The 16106-nt window shown below is 45.4% G+C and overlaps 1 protein-coding gene across 1 annotated transcript; it reads right to left on the bottom strand.

Annotated features, from left to right (window-relative positions):
* Positions 1-6584: 6584 nt before the first annotated feature.
* On the bottom strand, positions 6585-15086 carry LOC306941122 (kyphoscoliosis peptidase-like; the record flags this gene model as incomplete). Its single annotated transcript, XM_079526436.1, has 5 exons — positions 6585-6945; positions 10864-12163; positions 12259-12449; positions 13349-13540; positions 15040-15086. 5 exons carry the CDS (start codon positions 15084-15086, stop codon positions 6585-6587), a joined length of 2091 nt encoding a protein of 696 aa, XP_079382562.1.
* Positions 15087-16106: the final 1020 nt, after the last annotated feature.

Below are 16106 nucleotides of genomic sequence, written 5' to 3'. Positions count from 1 at the left end.
GATTACGTGACAAAATGACCAGGGGGAGGGGATATTCAGCCTTAATCTCAGTGGGTGCTATTTGGCTTATTATTTTTTCAGTGGGTGCCCAAGCCCTCAGGCACTCCCAAAGTTGACGCCGCTGCTCTCTGCTGCCCCATCTGGCCGAGTCAGGTTAGGGGAAATAGCCAATAAGGAGCTTTTGCACAAAATAACACCTGGACCTCTTTGGTGGGGACGTAACAACTACAAAGAAAGGTAAGAAAGCCTTTTAGTATGGAATTCTCCTTTAAAACTCTTGTAGAGAACTCTTGTAGAGTACTACCCCCTTTTTTCCTACCCGATTTCGCACCAGTAGGAGGGCGAGAGCCCTGTATGCAGATTCAAACACACTGCCTTATTTACTACAGCAAGTTCAAGATGCATAACTTGTAATAGCCTATGCCAGTGTTTCCCACCCTTTTATCTGCCAGGGCACACTTTTCATAGCCAAAAAATCCCAGGATACACCTAGATATACGGGGGGTGGGGGGGTTGTATATACATATAAACATATACACATGAGGCTCTATCTTCACTTACACACCTCTTCCACCAGGGGGCGAAAGGCACCATGAAGGCAACAGTGTGGGAGAAACATAGCCTGGCTAATAAGCCAGACTAATATCACACAACACTGTCGCGGTATATTAGTCTGGGCTGGCTCCACTTGGATTTAATTTCCCGGGGGGCGGGTTCAAACATTTTCTCTTTGACGCAATTGGTCAGAGCTACTGTCAGTCAAAGGTCTCAAGCATTGAACGTCACTGTACCAAAGCCCGCCCATATTGCATACCGTGTCCCGATTGGCCCGACCTGTTCTCGGTTGTAGGAAAGAGGCGTGCTACTGAGCCTCGCCAGACCCTAATCCGCTGGCAGGCAATTATTTTTTGCCAACGGCTGATTCGGTCTGGTTTATTAACCAGGCTAGGAGAAACAGCCAACCATCTCTTTACAGACTCCTGTTGGCCGGCTTACTCTGTTGTCATTTTTCACAGTATTTTCTGGAGGGAGAAAAAAACCCAAACAGAGACGTGGAGAAAGAGATGAGTGAGAGAGCTGTTAACTTTTACAAGATATTACATTTTAACAATTGGGAAATTTATGCAAATGCTTATAAAAGTATTATAAGTATTGCATTTTTCAAACTGATAATGATAAACATGTAATGTATACAGCAAAATACAGTCAGAGCCCTATCTTGCACCACCCTGGCCAATCGAGCTTGTAGATCAGCTATTTGAACTATTTTAAAATGTTAAAAACCTTTGTGAACTGGGAAGTTATGTTTGGGGTGGCGCAAGATATAGCTGTCAACTCTGTAGCTGAGAAATAAATTGAACAAAATACTCAATTTAACTTTAATGCACATGATTTAAAGCACTTTAGTAGAAAATGCACTAAACAAATAAATCGGAAAGCTAGTTATTGAATACATAAAAATAGTTTTATAGAACTTATACAGAGTTGGTCTGTGACCAAAACATTGCAGCCTGGTCCACTACAACTCCGTTTCAACAGCTTTGATCACGTTTGATCCGTTATCAGTAGTAAAGCACGTCAGGTCCTCTTCTTTGAGCCCCCAGCCAGCCAGACTCTCCTTAAGTCCAGCAGCAATATTCTCTCCCGTATGGTCTTCGGGTAAGTACATAGTTTGCAGGCAGCGACTCTTCAACTCAAACTTGTCATCTATGAAGTGGACCATAAGACTTAGGTATGGCTCGGTCGTTCTGCTTGACCACAGATCGGTGGTTGCTGCGTAGTAGTCCACATTGCTCAACTCCAGTTCGACATCTTTTTTGTACAGTACAGTTCAGGAATGCCAACTTGACTGAAGTATGTGCGAGATGGTATTGCATATATTCTATCCATCGTTCGGAGTAGTTTGAATCCCGGTTTGTATCAATGGCCACGCTGTCTTTAGCGAGGTAGTATGTTACGGCGTTGGTTACATCACGGTGCCTCCGCAAAGTCCTTTCATACGGAGTGACACTTTCAAACGACTGTTTCAGAGTTGTCTGTTTAGTACTAGACTGGGCTTCATCAGTGCTACTGCTTTGTTTTTCACCTTCTTTGATCATTTACTCGTCGTAGAGGTGCCTGTGGTGTTTGTACAAGTGCTGGCGAAGGTTTGTGGTGTTGCCGCGGGACGTTTTGACTGTACCATGACAGGTCTTGCACAAAACTCTCTTCTGTTGGACGTCTGTGGGGTCAAAACCAAAATAATGCCATAACAGCGAAGTGCCTGACCTCTTTGGGATTATATTGTGCCCATTCTGAGTTTCTTCTGGCTCGGGCTCTGCTGCGTCTGCAGGCGCCATGATTCTTGTTCCTTGCTGCCTGCTGCTGCTAGTAAACAACAAGTTCCACACCACCAACGCGTGTAGACGTAAAGCATTCCTTTCTTTTGGGTACTGGGCAGTGTTGGGCATCGTTACTTTAGAAAGTAACGTTGTTAGGTTACTGGATTACTGCCCATAAAAAGAATCCCTTACCGTTACAAATTACCTTCTGAGAAAAGTAAAAGAATAGATTATTTTCCGTTACTTTCCGTTACCCGACAATTAAAAACCCATTTTCAAATGCTTGCGCAAATTGGTTGCATAACTTACATTGTATACTGCCTACCGTCATTGCGCCGCCCGCCTTTGATATCACGGCCGGTTAAAAACAAGAGACAATAGACACAATAGACAATATCCCCTTTACAGCTCTTTTATTAATGAATATAATTCGCACAATCATCCTACTACACATGGGACTGGACAGAAAAGTGTACAGGTCCCGGACTCCCGGGGAATCAATATGCGTATATGTAATGAGGGCAATCAGGCCATAGGCTGCAACAAATACAATGCGTAGGCCTCTTTAAATTTATCAGCAAAAATAAAAACAAAATGGGACATACAGTCAAAAGAAACCGAGGGTATAGGCCTCTCTCGAATAGATATTCAATCAGCGCAGGCTCATACAATTATAATAGCCTACATTAAATTAAATTTCAAAGACATCTGAAGGCTGAATCCTTCAAAATGAGGACAATCAGGATTCAGGACATTTCCACAATGGTGATTGGTGACAGTCACAAATTAAACGCACACAGAACCACAATGTAAACGAAATATAGGCTTAGTTATAATAAAATACAATAGCCGGACTTCTCAACGTGCCTATGAATAAAACGAAACTTCACAGCATGCAGCAGCATAAACAACAACATTACAGTCAAAACGCAACAACAAAGTTGCCTACAGGCTTAGGCCTATACACTCACCAAGTCAATGCGTAGCAGGCTAATCCAAATTATCCAAAGTGGTGATTGTAACGGAGGAGAACAAGTTTTTCAAAGCGTGTGTCGGATAGTCTGTTCCTCCTGGGGGTGAGAACGAGACTCCCGAGGCTGAAAAGCCTCTCGACGGGGGCACTGGATGGTGTTGGGGTATTGAGTCGAAGAAAGATCTTTTTGATCATCGGGAACTTATTCAATACATCCATCTCGCAACTTGTTGACTTGAAATAGTCCGCTATTTCACTGTCCGCCGACTGCGATACGTCATGTCTTTCTTCTGCAAAAGCAAAGAAATCATCACCCTCTGCCTCGTCTTCTCCGGCGACAGGGACAGCCAACACCGGCGGTATTTCCTGCGGCACTTCATCAACCGGGAGAGCACGGAGCTCGGCAACGAGGAGCGTCTTCGTGCGGTCTTTTTGCTCGTCCTCTTTCATCCATCGCAGCTTGAATTTAGGAAGGGTCGCTGCAGCCAGCAAGGCCTCCTTACTGTCCAGCGTGGAGGCGAAACGTTTCTTGACGGCCTGCAAGGCATAATATTACAAAACGCTATTAAAAATAAATACAATAAAAACATGTGCATGTGCACATCTATGTTAGATTTATCCTTACACGTGATGTTGACACCCCCATCAGTATTAATTTAATAATAATAATAATGATAATAATAATAATAAATAAGATAATAATTAATAATGATCACATGGACAGTGCACTACAATTTTAGATCAAGTGCTATGAGCATGAACAATATTTACCTCGACTATGAAATCGGGCAGGCCAGCTGTCACACGGGAGAGCGTATCCTTTAACCCCAGGGTTCTAGCCATCAGGGCCTCGAGTGTTGGCAGGATAGTTCCATGAAAGCAGTTGTCTTCGCCTTGAAGAATATCCAGGGCTATTGTGAGGGGCTTCACAACCTTACAATACTCGTTTAGGAACTGGTACTCTTTCTCTAAAAAGCACCTGATTCCTAGGTGCAAAGCCTATTCAGGTCCGCTATGGGATTGTCAATGACTCTGCGCAGGGCATCATAGAAGGAGTTCCACCTTGTTTTAGAAGGAACCAGGAGCGTTCTCTTGCAAATGTCTGACACGCTCTCTGATGCCACAGATGACCTGCTAGCTTTGGTCCACAGGCCACAACATTTGGCAGTGGCGCTCCTGTACAACGCTTTTGATTCACTGTGTGACAGCAGACACTTCTCTATGTCATTTGCAATGAGATTGAGCGTGTGCGTCGCCCTCTGATTCAGACCCAGAACCACCCGGAGCCGCCTGTTCCTCCTGGTAAACCCGGAATGCTTTAACAAAGTTTGAGCCGTTGTCGGTGACGGTGGCTGTCACTTTCCCACTTAGGCCATAGGATGTGTGAATCTGCTCGATTTCAGAGGCGATCACGTTATAAGTGTGCCTTCCCTTCACTCGCCTACAAGCAATCGCTGCTTTCTTGCGCTGCAAAGTAGAGGGATCAATCCAGTGGGCCGTCATTCCCATAAAGCTCTTATTGCATGCTGTCCACAGGTCAGCTGTAGTGGAAACATAATGTAAGCCTTCAAACGTTGATTTCAGCTCTTTCTCCATGTCACAGTAAGCTTTGTCAAGGTAGCTGGAAAATGTTTTTCTGTCAGGCAAACTTCCCTCCTTGTTGCGCGCCATAGGGATTTTACTAATTATCTTATGGAAAGATGGAGACTCCACAGTGGAAAGCGGTAGCATACGCTCCACCACGTAACCAGCTACAAGCTCATTGATTTCCTTTTGAGTGACTGATGATGAAGTTAAATCCAATCATTGCTGTTTATGAGCTGGTCCGCCGTCTGCATCATCATCATTATTGTTGTTTTCGTCGGGTACGGGATTGTCGTTTTCTTGAACACCAATGTTGTGTTGTGGTGTATTTTCTCCAAGTGCTTCTTTAAGTTGGCTGTAGAAATCCGCGAAGAAGACAGCTTTTTACCCAGACACAGCTTGCATTTTACTTCAATGTTCTTTTCGTCTTTCAGTCTGATAAAATTAAAATAATGCTTATATTTCCATTTCCAAAAGGCTGACACTGGTCTGTCACACTCGTTGTCATTCGCCGCCATTTCGCTTGAATAAATGAATCAGCTGTCCGGGCAGCTTTTCTGCACATGCGCACAGGCTGACAGTTTATTGACAGTGCAGCTGCCACATATCAGGTGCACAGATCACACAGAAGGGAGGAGGAGGAATGTGAGTCGCGGCTTTTATTTATTTTTTAATCTTGCCAACAAAATGAACAGAGACACATAATTACACATTATAGTAACGGGATTACTTTGTTGGAAATGTAACTGTAACTATAACTACTAAATTGCAAAACTAACGAGTTACTTTATTCCGTTACCAATAAAAGTAGTCCGTTACATAACGCCGTTATTAATAGCGCCGTTACACCCAACACTGGTACTGGGCGCGTGCGTGCACTGCAGTCACATGCACTGCAGGGACACTTCTGATTGGTTAGAATATAGAGCACAGTACAGCAGTGTCGTAAACACTCGAGCAGACTCGCTCCGGTTTAAATAAATAAATAAATAAAAATCGCATCCTTTGCGATTCGCTAATCGCGTGGTTTCAAATCGCAATTTCGGTTTGAAAACGATTAATCGTTCAGCCTTATGTGTAAGTGTGGAATGGAGAGCTGTTGCTATGGCGTCTTCTGTAGATCTGTTGGCTCTGTATGCAAACTGGTGGGGGTCAAGTGTGGATGGTAGGCTAGCTGTAATATGACTCCGGACCAGTTTCTCAAAGCACTTCATGATGGTCGGTGTAAGTGCCACTGGCCGGTAGTCATTTAGGCTGTTGACATTTGCCTTTTTAGGGAGGGGAATTATTGTGGAGGACTTCAGGCAGGGTGGAATCAAGCCCTGTTGAAGGGACTGGTTGAATATCTTAGTAAAGACACCCGCCAGTTGATCTGCACTGTCCCTCAAAACCCTTCCTGTCACACCATCCGGTCCTGCAGCTTTCCTTGGGCTGACCGCTCGAAGTGTGCGCTTGACCTCCTGCACCTGTACTGTGAGGATGTGGCTGGCTGGCTGCTATGCTCTGGTAGGTGTAATGAGGCCTCTGGGGTATTCACCTCGAAACGAGCAAAGAAGTGGTTTAACTCCGCTGATGAAGCATCATTGCTCGCTGCAGCGCGGTTGCTGAGCTTGTAGTTGGTTATGTGTTTATGTGCCCTCCTGATGCCTTTGTTCAGTTGGATTCTCGCGGCCTTATAAAGTGCCTCGTCTCCCGACCTGAAAGCACTAGCTGTCCCTCTGCTTCAGCAGGACTCTGACTTCTCTTGTCATCCAGGGCTTCTGGTTTGGGTACACATGGATGCACCTGTCCACTGTGACTGTGTCTACACAGTGTTTAATATAACAGAGAACAGATGAGGTGTACACCTCCAGGTCCTGGTGTTCCAAAATGTCCCAATCAGTGCTATCAAAACAGTCCTGTAGCTGCTCTGTAGCCTCACGTTTGAACAGTCCTTGTAGGGGGGATTTTTTGTATGCTGGTATGAGGAGCAGGGACATGTGGTCAGAGGAGGCTAGGTGTGGCAGCTGTGTAGCCCTGTCGCCATGCTCAATATTGGAGTAGACTTTATCTAGAGTATTTGCACCTCTAGTGGCACATTTTACGTGCTGATGGAACTTGGGGAGCACTACTTTCAGATACAATGACTAGAAGTGAATGCCCTAGTGCACGGTCTTGTCTGTCACATCATGCAAAAGTCGAGACGTTTCTGTGGCTACCAAGGTGCGGGGGACTTTTTTTTAAACCGTCCCACATGTGCGTTCCTCAGCCACATGCATGCGCAGACAGCATTTCATTCATTCACAGAAAACCACCCAATGATAGAACTGCAGAATTTTGTATTAATTATGAACGTTTAATTGATTAATTTCTTAACAGCGATTAATTGATTAACGATTAACTATTAACATCCCTAATGGTGATGCGTTTGTAGATCTGTTTTTGTGGATCACTGCTTGTAGATCAAATAGATCAGACACCTGCTCTGTACAATTGAAAGTCGATCAGAATCTTCAATAAATCAATTTATATGTTGATGCAGCTAGTACAGGGATACACACAATGATTAGTCTTTAGGGTGGTTGTGTTCCACTGCTCCTTCTCCTATCACAGCAGCTCACGATTGTTGCTGCTGCGTTTGCACATTTTTGTTTTGTCATTAGTCATGTTTACAAAATCTCCATGGGTGATTGTAATCTGTAGATAGTATATGTCTCTGATGATGTCTTGTTACAGTGGACAGATGGTTAGGAAATGTAGCTCAGTTTCCACTTAGTTTTGTATGCGGTGCCAGTGGGTGCTTAGTCTGTCTTCTCTAGGGAGACACACACATGCAATGGGCTCTATGCACATTGCACACGTGTGTGTGTGTGTGTGTGTGTGTGTGTATAGAGCAGTGGTAATGCTTTTCAAGCCGAAGAGCCCGTTTTATTCTCAATCGTAAGCCATGATCTACCACTAAAATAAACACTGATAGTTATATAATCAATGCCTAAAAGACCCTGAAGTGCAGAGAACACTGCATTTTGACAAAGTTATTATTAATTACCTGCATGGATTAAAGCAAAATTAAATCTCACAACTGAAAAGTGGTCTCCTAATGTGCGATTTGGGGAACAGTGTCAAAGGTACCTCCTTACACTAGTGCTGTTTCTTAAAAACACAATTATGTAAAATGATGATGTTTTCGTATTATTGATCCCACTGTTCTACATACTGCCAACCAGGTGAAGAAATCAGATTGAGGCTTTAACATTTGCTTTTATGAAATATCCCAGACCATTAGCATGTCATGGAAGATGCTTCTGCAAATATTGATCAGTTCATTACGGGACGTGTCTTTTAGTTAACAAATACGGAACGATCCCGTTTTCATTGGACGGTTGGTAACCCTAGCTGTAATGCCGACGTCCCGTCACTCCCAAACGGAAACTTGCAGACAATTACTGCTGCTGTGTCTGCCGTATGATCCACTCCACACCAAACAAACACGTGCATGTCCACTGTCTCCCCGATCCCCGCTGGTCCGACTTGCTTCCCAACAGTCGTTGAACCGAGGACGTGTTTTAGACCTGTCTGTACTGTAGCTTTTAAACATAGCAACGAGCAAATACACATTCTGTTGATGGCTGTGCGTCTGCCAGGCTCCCACTACGCGATCGACTTTGATGAAGCTTCGAGCTACTGGTAGCTCGCAGACCCCTGGTTGGTTACCCCTGGTATAGAGTGGCTAGCATTACTCAAACCCCTGGTTGGTTACCCCTGGTATAGAGTGGCTAGCATTACTCAAACCCCTGGTTGGTTACCCCTGGTATAGAGTGGCTAGCATTACTCAAACCCCTGGTTGGTTACCCCTGGTATAGAGTGGCTAGCATTACTCAAACCCCTGGTTGGTTACCCCTGGTATAGAGTGGCTAGCATTACTCAAACCCCTGGTTGGTTACCCCTGGTATAGAGTGGCTAGCATTACTCAAACCCCTGGTTGGTTACCCCTGGTATAGAGTGGCTAGCATTACTCAAACCCCTGGTTGGTTACCCCTGGTATAGAGTGGCTAGCATTACTCAAACCCCTGGTTGGTTACCCCTGGTATAGAGTGGCTAGCATTACTCAAACCCCTGGTTGGTTACCCCTGGTATAGAGTGGCTAGCATTACTCAAAAATACACAAGAATGGAACATTTCCCATTGTTTTGGCATCTATTGTTACAGTAGGTATGCCCATAATGACCACGGATATGCTCTAAAAGTGTGAAAAACTTTAATTTAACTACGTCTTTAAAGTACTCATTTGACAGCAAAGTCCTTATTCTATTCCTTCATTCCAGACCAGTGTGTGGAGTCCAGTCTGCAGGTGAAGATCAGTTCTCCCATTAGAACTATTTCTATTAAACAGGAACCTGGAGACCACCTGGATCTCAGTAAGTTTCAAGCACGGTCTTTATTTATTTTATTGGAGACAGTGGGCCGGTACAGAGGGTGTAAAGATGAACCGATATGAATCGGTTATCGATTTTTAGCAAAAACAATGTGACTACATTGTTACATACATCAGTTTATACAGGTTGTTCAGAAGTCCTCTCATTCAGCTTATCTTGCATCTTCTATGAGAGGGCTGCAATGTAAACAAACAACGACCACACTATTTACAGCACAGACAGCGCAGCATCAAATTACAATTTTGGAAGATGTGGGTAAAGAGTATCTTTCCAGCCACAACTCTGCACTGAGGTACAAGATTCAAAACGTATTGTATTGTATTTTTTTCCCTAGACTTCCTGCACGTCCCTGTGTATAAAGAGGAGGTTTCACATGAAGAGGAGTGGAGCTCCCGTCTGGTCCAGGAGGAACCACAACCTCCACAGATTAAAGAGGAACGAGAGGAGCTACTCCAAAGACCAGAAGAGGCTAGTGGGTCAATGTTAACATTACTAGCAGTGAAAAGTGAAGATGATGAAAACAGAGAGACAGAGCAAGTAGCCAGCACCTCAACTGAAGACATAAAAACTGAAGACCGTGATGAGTTGGAGCAGACTTGGGAAGACCAGTCTGCTTACACACTGAAATCACACAACACACGAAAGAAACGTGAACGTGCGCAAAAAGTTGTGCAACTTTGCACACACATCACAACTGGCAATAAAGTACGCATTTTATAATTAGGCTCTCGACAAGACTATGACATCATTTCGGAAAGGCAAGCCATGCATTGGAAAATTGCTGTAGGAAAAATGCCCGACAAAAAACCAAGCAGAATGTTGTGGAAAAATGCCATCAATATTTACCCATCACCGGAGCACACTTCCATTCATTGAAGTAAATCATGACTGTTTTGTCCTGTTTGGATCCCTAATTGTCGTCTGAAAACGATTTTGCAATCAACAACATTGTTTTTTAGGATAGCTATGGGCATAATATATGATTGCAAAATGTGCACATTTATTTATTTATTTATTTATTTATTTATTATTTGACCATAACACTCTAAATGAGTATTCTACTAGTCTTGTAATCAGTGAAATTAGTCATGCCATAATGACATTTTACTAGACGATTGATTAGTCATAAAAATAATTGTGATTTACAATTGAATTGTGATTCAAACTATTTATTTTTGGGCATTGAACTTTGGAACGTTATAAATAAAAATACATTTCCTTTTACAAAGGCTTGTAAACAAACATTTGGCAGATTTGACCAATAACTTAAATAGCGGTATACAATGAAAATACTGACAATAAATAATGTACTATGGCCAAATAGAACACACTTAATAAAATAAAAAATTGTGGAAATAGCATATCTACGAACAAGGTATCACGATGTGTAACATCGTGACACGTTTTGACCGAGAACATTTTCAACAGTTGAATTCATACAAAATAATGCCAAACAAGAATTGATCATCTCAAATAATAGCGATCAGGCGACTACAGTATGTAATAAGTGCGACAGGCCTAATGACATATCAGTAGTGCAGTCATCTGCGTCGTCGCCATTGCGCCTCACTCTCCCGTCTCCCGTTGAGTGACGTCGAAGGTCATCATAATATCCATGCTGCCGGACTCCTCGGACGACGCGGCCAGCTCCAGCTTCTGCGGCGCCCTCCCCGTGGACACGTCCGCCTCCCACACCCCGCTGACGTTTGGCTCCAGCTGGGGCCACTCGCCGTCCGCGATGATGCTCACCCTGCGCGCCCAGGACACCCTGACCCTGAAGCGCACCTGGGAGAGAGGCTCCAGGAGGCCCGTGCGGGGCTCCAGCAGCTCGCAGCCTTTACCCCAGATGGAGTAGACGTGCGGGAACGGAGGCCCCGGACGAGTGCAGCTGTTCCTCACCACAAAGTCACACACAGGGCTGAACTCATTATCTTCGGGAGACGTCTTGGCGTTCAGCCCCAGCCGGTAGACGCCTGGCTTTGGCAGGCTGACGCTGACCGTCACCTTGCTGTCGCCGTAGGCGATGAAGGTGTGGCGTTCGAGGCTGGAGGTCGTTCTCGTCTTGTTCTCGTCCCGTTCCAGCACGGCGAGAATTTCCAGCTCTTGCTGGTTGCGGAAGGTGATGTCACATTTCCCCTGCCGCGTGCTAATGACAGCCCCCGTGTGGTTGAACCCGGAGAGCCCTGCCTCCTCCGCGCACGTCCCCGGACCGCACGACAGGTAGTTGCAATGCAACAGGTAGTTAGCGGCGTTCTGCAACTTGGCACCTGCGTTTTTGGAAACGTTGTAGTCCCCTACGAACAAGGACAGGCGGTAGAAGCCACGCAAGGGGCAGAGCACGTGACACGTGAGGCGGCGGAGCTGGATCTGGGTGGCCAGGCAGCGCTCGGCCACTGCAGGCTCCAGCTCGGGATGCACCAGCTTAGCCACCACCGTCAGGGACCTAGAGGTGTTTAACACCAGCTCAAACACGCCCGCCTCCACCTCGGCTACTTCGCTCCTTTGGTCGCTCCCCGCCACCCCCAGGGACCCGGCCTTGGGCTGCATGCCCCAGGAACTAAAGGGGTTGTCGGGGATCGCCTCCCTGGCTCTGGTTGTGGTAGGGCACTCTACGGTGAAGGAACAGACCAAGCTGAGAGTGGTGGCTGCCAGTTCTGGGCTGGCGAACACCTCCACATCGTACGTGCCGCTGGAGGGAGGACATATCTTCAGATTCATGCCACGGTCAGAGTAAGTGAGGAATCCGTGGGAGTTTAAGCCGGAGTTGGAGTTCTTGGAGTGTCTTTGCTGCAGGTTCTGCTGCTGACTGATCTTGTATGTGAACTTCATGGGCCTGGAGAAGCCCATGGAGACGTTGGCCTCACCGTCAACTGCATGGGGAAAACAACCATGTGATTTTAGCATCAACGACTGTTCACCAGCACCTGATAAGAAGCTCTCTGTGTTTGCGAATGGAATCCGTCACCTGTGACTACTTTGTGGTGTTGTGGTTGCAGGCGGCTGAGGCCCATGGTGTAGAATGCTGCGGTCCTTTCCACCCTCTTCTCAAAGTCCTCCAGGGTCATCGGTGGCTCTAAGAGCTGCCATCTCTCCTCTACGGGGAAGTGGGAGTCGATGAACTCCTCTGGCTCCGTCAGGAAATAGAAGTCATTAAACCTTGAAGGGTGTACAGATCACAAGGCACAAGGCTGGGTTGAGAATCAGCTCGGCGCTGCATGGTTTCATTTTGTTTTATCCGCCAGTATTTGCTGATGGATAAAACAGCACTTTGGTCATCTGTAAGAAGTACAGATACAGATGTAATAACATGTTCTTTACCATCAAGATATTGGACCCAATTTATTTACAGCACTTTAACAGTCACACATCATAGCAAGACATTAGGCATTAGGCCTTCAGAGAACCTGTTAAGGCTCATACATACTCCATCTTTAGGTAATACTCTATTACCTTTTAGGTGATAACTTAATACCTAAACGGTGATAATGAGTCGAGGCCATCATACTCGTGGTGATGTCCTTAAGCATTGACCCCGCCTCCCTTTGCCAACCCCCTGCCCACTCTGAAAGCGGCCTTCCGGAAACAGCAGTTTGGCATTGTGGGAGAAAGTAGAAACGCGAGAGAAACAATTGAGGAAGAAAGAATGGAGAGGATGGAAGACGAGTCAGAAGAGTTGGACATGCGTCAGCGAAGATGGCGGTTGTTTGTGAGTTGTTGGATGAGATCAGCTATTTTCATTATAAAAAAACATCAGAATGTTAAAAAGTAACAGACAAAATAAGACAAAAAGCCTTTTCCGACGGGGAGCGACTGACGCGCCTATAGTAATTAATTTTCAATGAGAGTGTGTGCGCGGAGAAGTTGAGGTGCTATTAGTACGCAAACATATTTGCATGGGCATGGTCCTGTGATATTTAGACCTGGATTGTGGTGAGCTTTTGTTCACGCTACGCCCCTCATGAGCAGACCTGCCGCTGACCCAGGCGACAACGCCTGCGTCACTCCCCCCCCCCCCCCCCCCCCCCCCGTCTGAAATGACCTTTGGCTTTGTCAACCTTTTCTCGAAGATCTTGCGCTCCATGTCCACTGTCCCTGCACCCCAGCAGGAGTCTATGAGGAACCACTGTCCAGCCAGCAGCACAGCGTTCCAGGCGTGGCCAGGCTCCGCATTCCTCAGGCTCTGGCCCGGCCGATGTTCAACACCTTTACTGTGTCCGGAGACCTCCTGGCACCCGATACCCACCTCCCTGCAAGGGGACAACCAACCGTGGACATTGTCATGGTCATTGCCTCTGTGTTGGATACAATTCCAAGGTTATTATAGTTTTTCAATAGTTGTTATATTTTTTAGGGGCGCTAGCCCCTCCTATATTCAGCTATAGTGTAGATTTCCGTCTTACACAAACATTAAATTCCCATTGACAATGAATGGAGAATTGACATCATATGTGGACATGCAAATCGGCTATTTTCGTCCTACACAAAGATTAAATTCTAGGCATGTAACGATTCACTCAACTCACGATATGATTCGTATCACGATATGAGGTTCACGATACGATTTTTCACTACATTTTAAACAAAAAATATTTTCCAGAAAAATTTGTTTTTATTTAATTTTATATAATTGATCTCCCTCCCAAAGCTCCCCTCTAGTCTACAGTGCTCTACTACTGAAAGTGACTCTGTCTCATTTCTCTCCAAAAGCACTTGAATGTGATGGAATGTGATTAAAGCTCACATTTCATATCAGACACCATATTTCACTAGCCCCCCCTAAAAAAACAAAATAAAAGTGTTTTTTTTTTTAATCGATTTTTTTATTTTATTAAATCGATTCATATCATCGGAATTAATATCGATATATCGATATACGATACATCGTTACATGCCTATTAATTTCCCATTGACAATGAATGGAGAATTAATTGTCAATTCATTGTCAATCATTGTCAATCACTACATCTGGGTGTGGCACAGCCACACCCAGATGTAGTGAACTACATTAACCACAGTGGCACAGCCACACCCAGATGTAGTGAACTACATTACCCACCTATGTAGTGGCACAAGCACAACCAGATGTAGTGAACTACATTAACCACAGTGGCACAGCCACACTCAGATGTAGTGAACTACATTACCCACCTATGTAGTGGCACAGCCACACCCAGATGGCCCTTAGTGTCTCCAGCTCTGTTCTGGTTCCCTGTGTGATGCTCTGCGATCTATATCGACCTCACTCTGACCGTCACTACGGTCATAACAACGAATGATGCCCTCATCTTCCTCTTCTCGAGACCAATATATCAAAAATGTCATGCCCACATGACCCGGGGAGGCGGTCTCACCGTATAAATTATGCCCGGTGAGGGCGGCTCCGCCTCTTTGCCTCTCTCGCCTCATGAGACCTGTACGGTAGGTGAATGGTATCGTATCTTTTGAGATATATATATATATATATACTGTTAATGCGGACTGCTTGGTTTTCGCTAGTAGTCTTTTCCACTCACTGCTTTGGTAACCCGTACACTTCGGTGCAGGCGCCTTGCGTCCCTGTGGGTTGCAGTGTTGTGTGACTTTATAGCCTACTGTGATTGTTTGCTAAAGCTAAACACGTTGTTGTTGTGTATACTTGTTTTGTTTGGCCTACAGGGTTTTTCCCTTCAGTTAGGCTGCATTAAGAGTTCCGTTTGTTGCGGAACGGCCGGGATACGGCTACTTATTTTTTTTGTTATTGTTGTACCCGTTGTTGCGCTGTCCGCAGCTGCGGGGGTTAAGTGGAGGCTCCATCCAAGTTGGTGGTAGTCCTGTCAATTCCGCGTGGGTTCGCATGCGATGTAGTTATCCACACTAGTATTTCTGGTAGAGTCACAAAGTGATATTTTTCTTAACTTGTCCTCCCTCCATACCGAGTGTATTGTGAGTAGGTGAGAAGAAGCTGTTTGCTTCAGTCACGTGAGTTCCCTCAGACCGCTGTGCGCAGCAGGTGGGATTTGTTTTTGTTACTTGCTATTCTGCTATTCCCTCTCATACGTTCGCGTATAGTGAGTAGACGTTTTGATTAACATTGTTATTATTTTGTGCATAGGCCTACTGCTATTTACTACCCCTGGTGCTACGCTGTCCGCAGCTGGCAGGGTTTCTTTTTGTTGCGTTAAATATTCCCTCTCATACGTGCGCGTATAGTGAGTAGACGTTTTGATTAACATTATTATTTTGTGCATAGGCCTACTGCTATTTACTACCCCTGGTGCTACGCTGTCCGCAGCTGGCAGGGTTTATTTTTGTTGCGTTAGTTATTCCCTCTCATACGTTCGTGTATAGTGAGTGGATATTTTTGATTATTACTGTTATACATTTGGGCATACTGCTATTCGCTATCCCTGGTGCTACGCTGTCCGCAGCTGGCAGGGTTGTTTTTGTTATGCTAATCCCCTCTCATACATTTATGTGTAGTGAGTGGGTATTTTGAGTTTCGCATATTATTACCCCTGTTACCACACTGTTCGCAGCGGGTTGGGGTTTGCGTTTTTCTGTTCCCTCAAGTACGTGCGCGTACTAGGGTTGTTTTCCTTTTATATTGCGGCCCCTGATACTGCTGTTCGCAGCTGGTGGGGTTCCGGCATATCCCTCGGGTGCGTTCGCGTACTGTGAGTAGGGCGGTAATTGAGCTACTATGGCTTCCTACGTCTGCTGCTGTTGTCAGGCAGCCATGGACCCCCGTGATGGCCACCGGGAATGTCCCGTTTGTTTGGGCAGAGCCCATGTGCAGCGGGACGTTGAGGACCCCTGTAATGCTGCCATCGACTT

The sequence above is a fragment of the Electrona antarctica genome (assembly GCF_951216825.1).
Source record: "Electrona antarctica genome assembly, chromosome: 17".
NCBI lineage: Eukaryota > Metazoa > Chordata > Actinopteri > Myctophiformes > Myctophidae > Electrona > Electrona antarctica.
The sequence above is the reverse complement of the archived record's forward strand: the minus strand, read 5'-3'. Positions and strand labels throughout refer to the sequence as shown.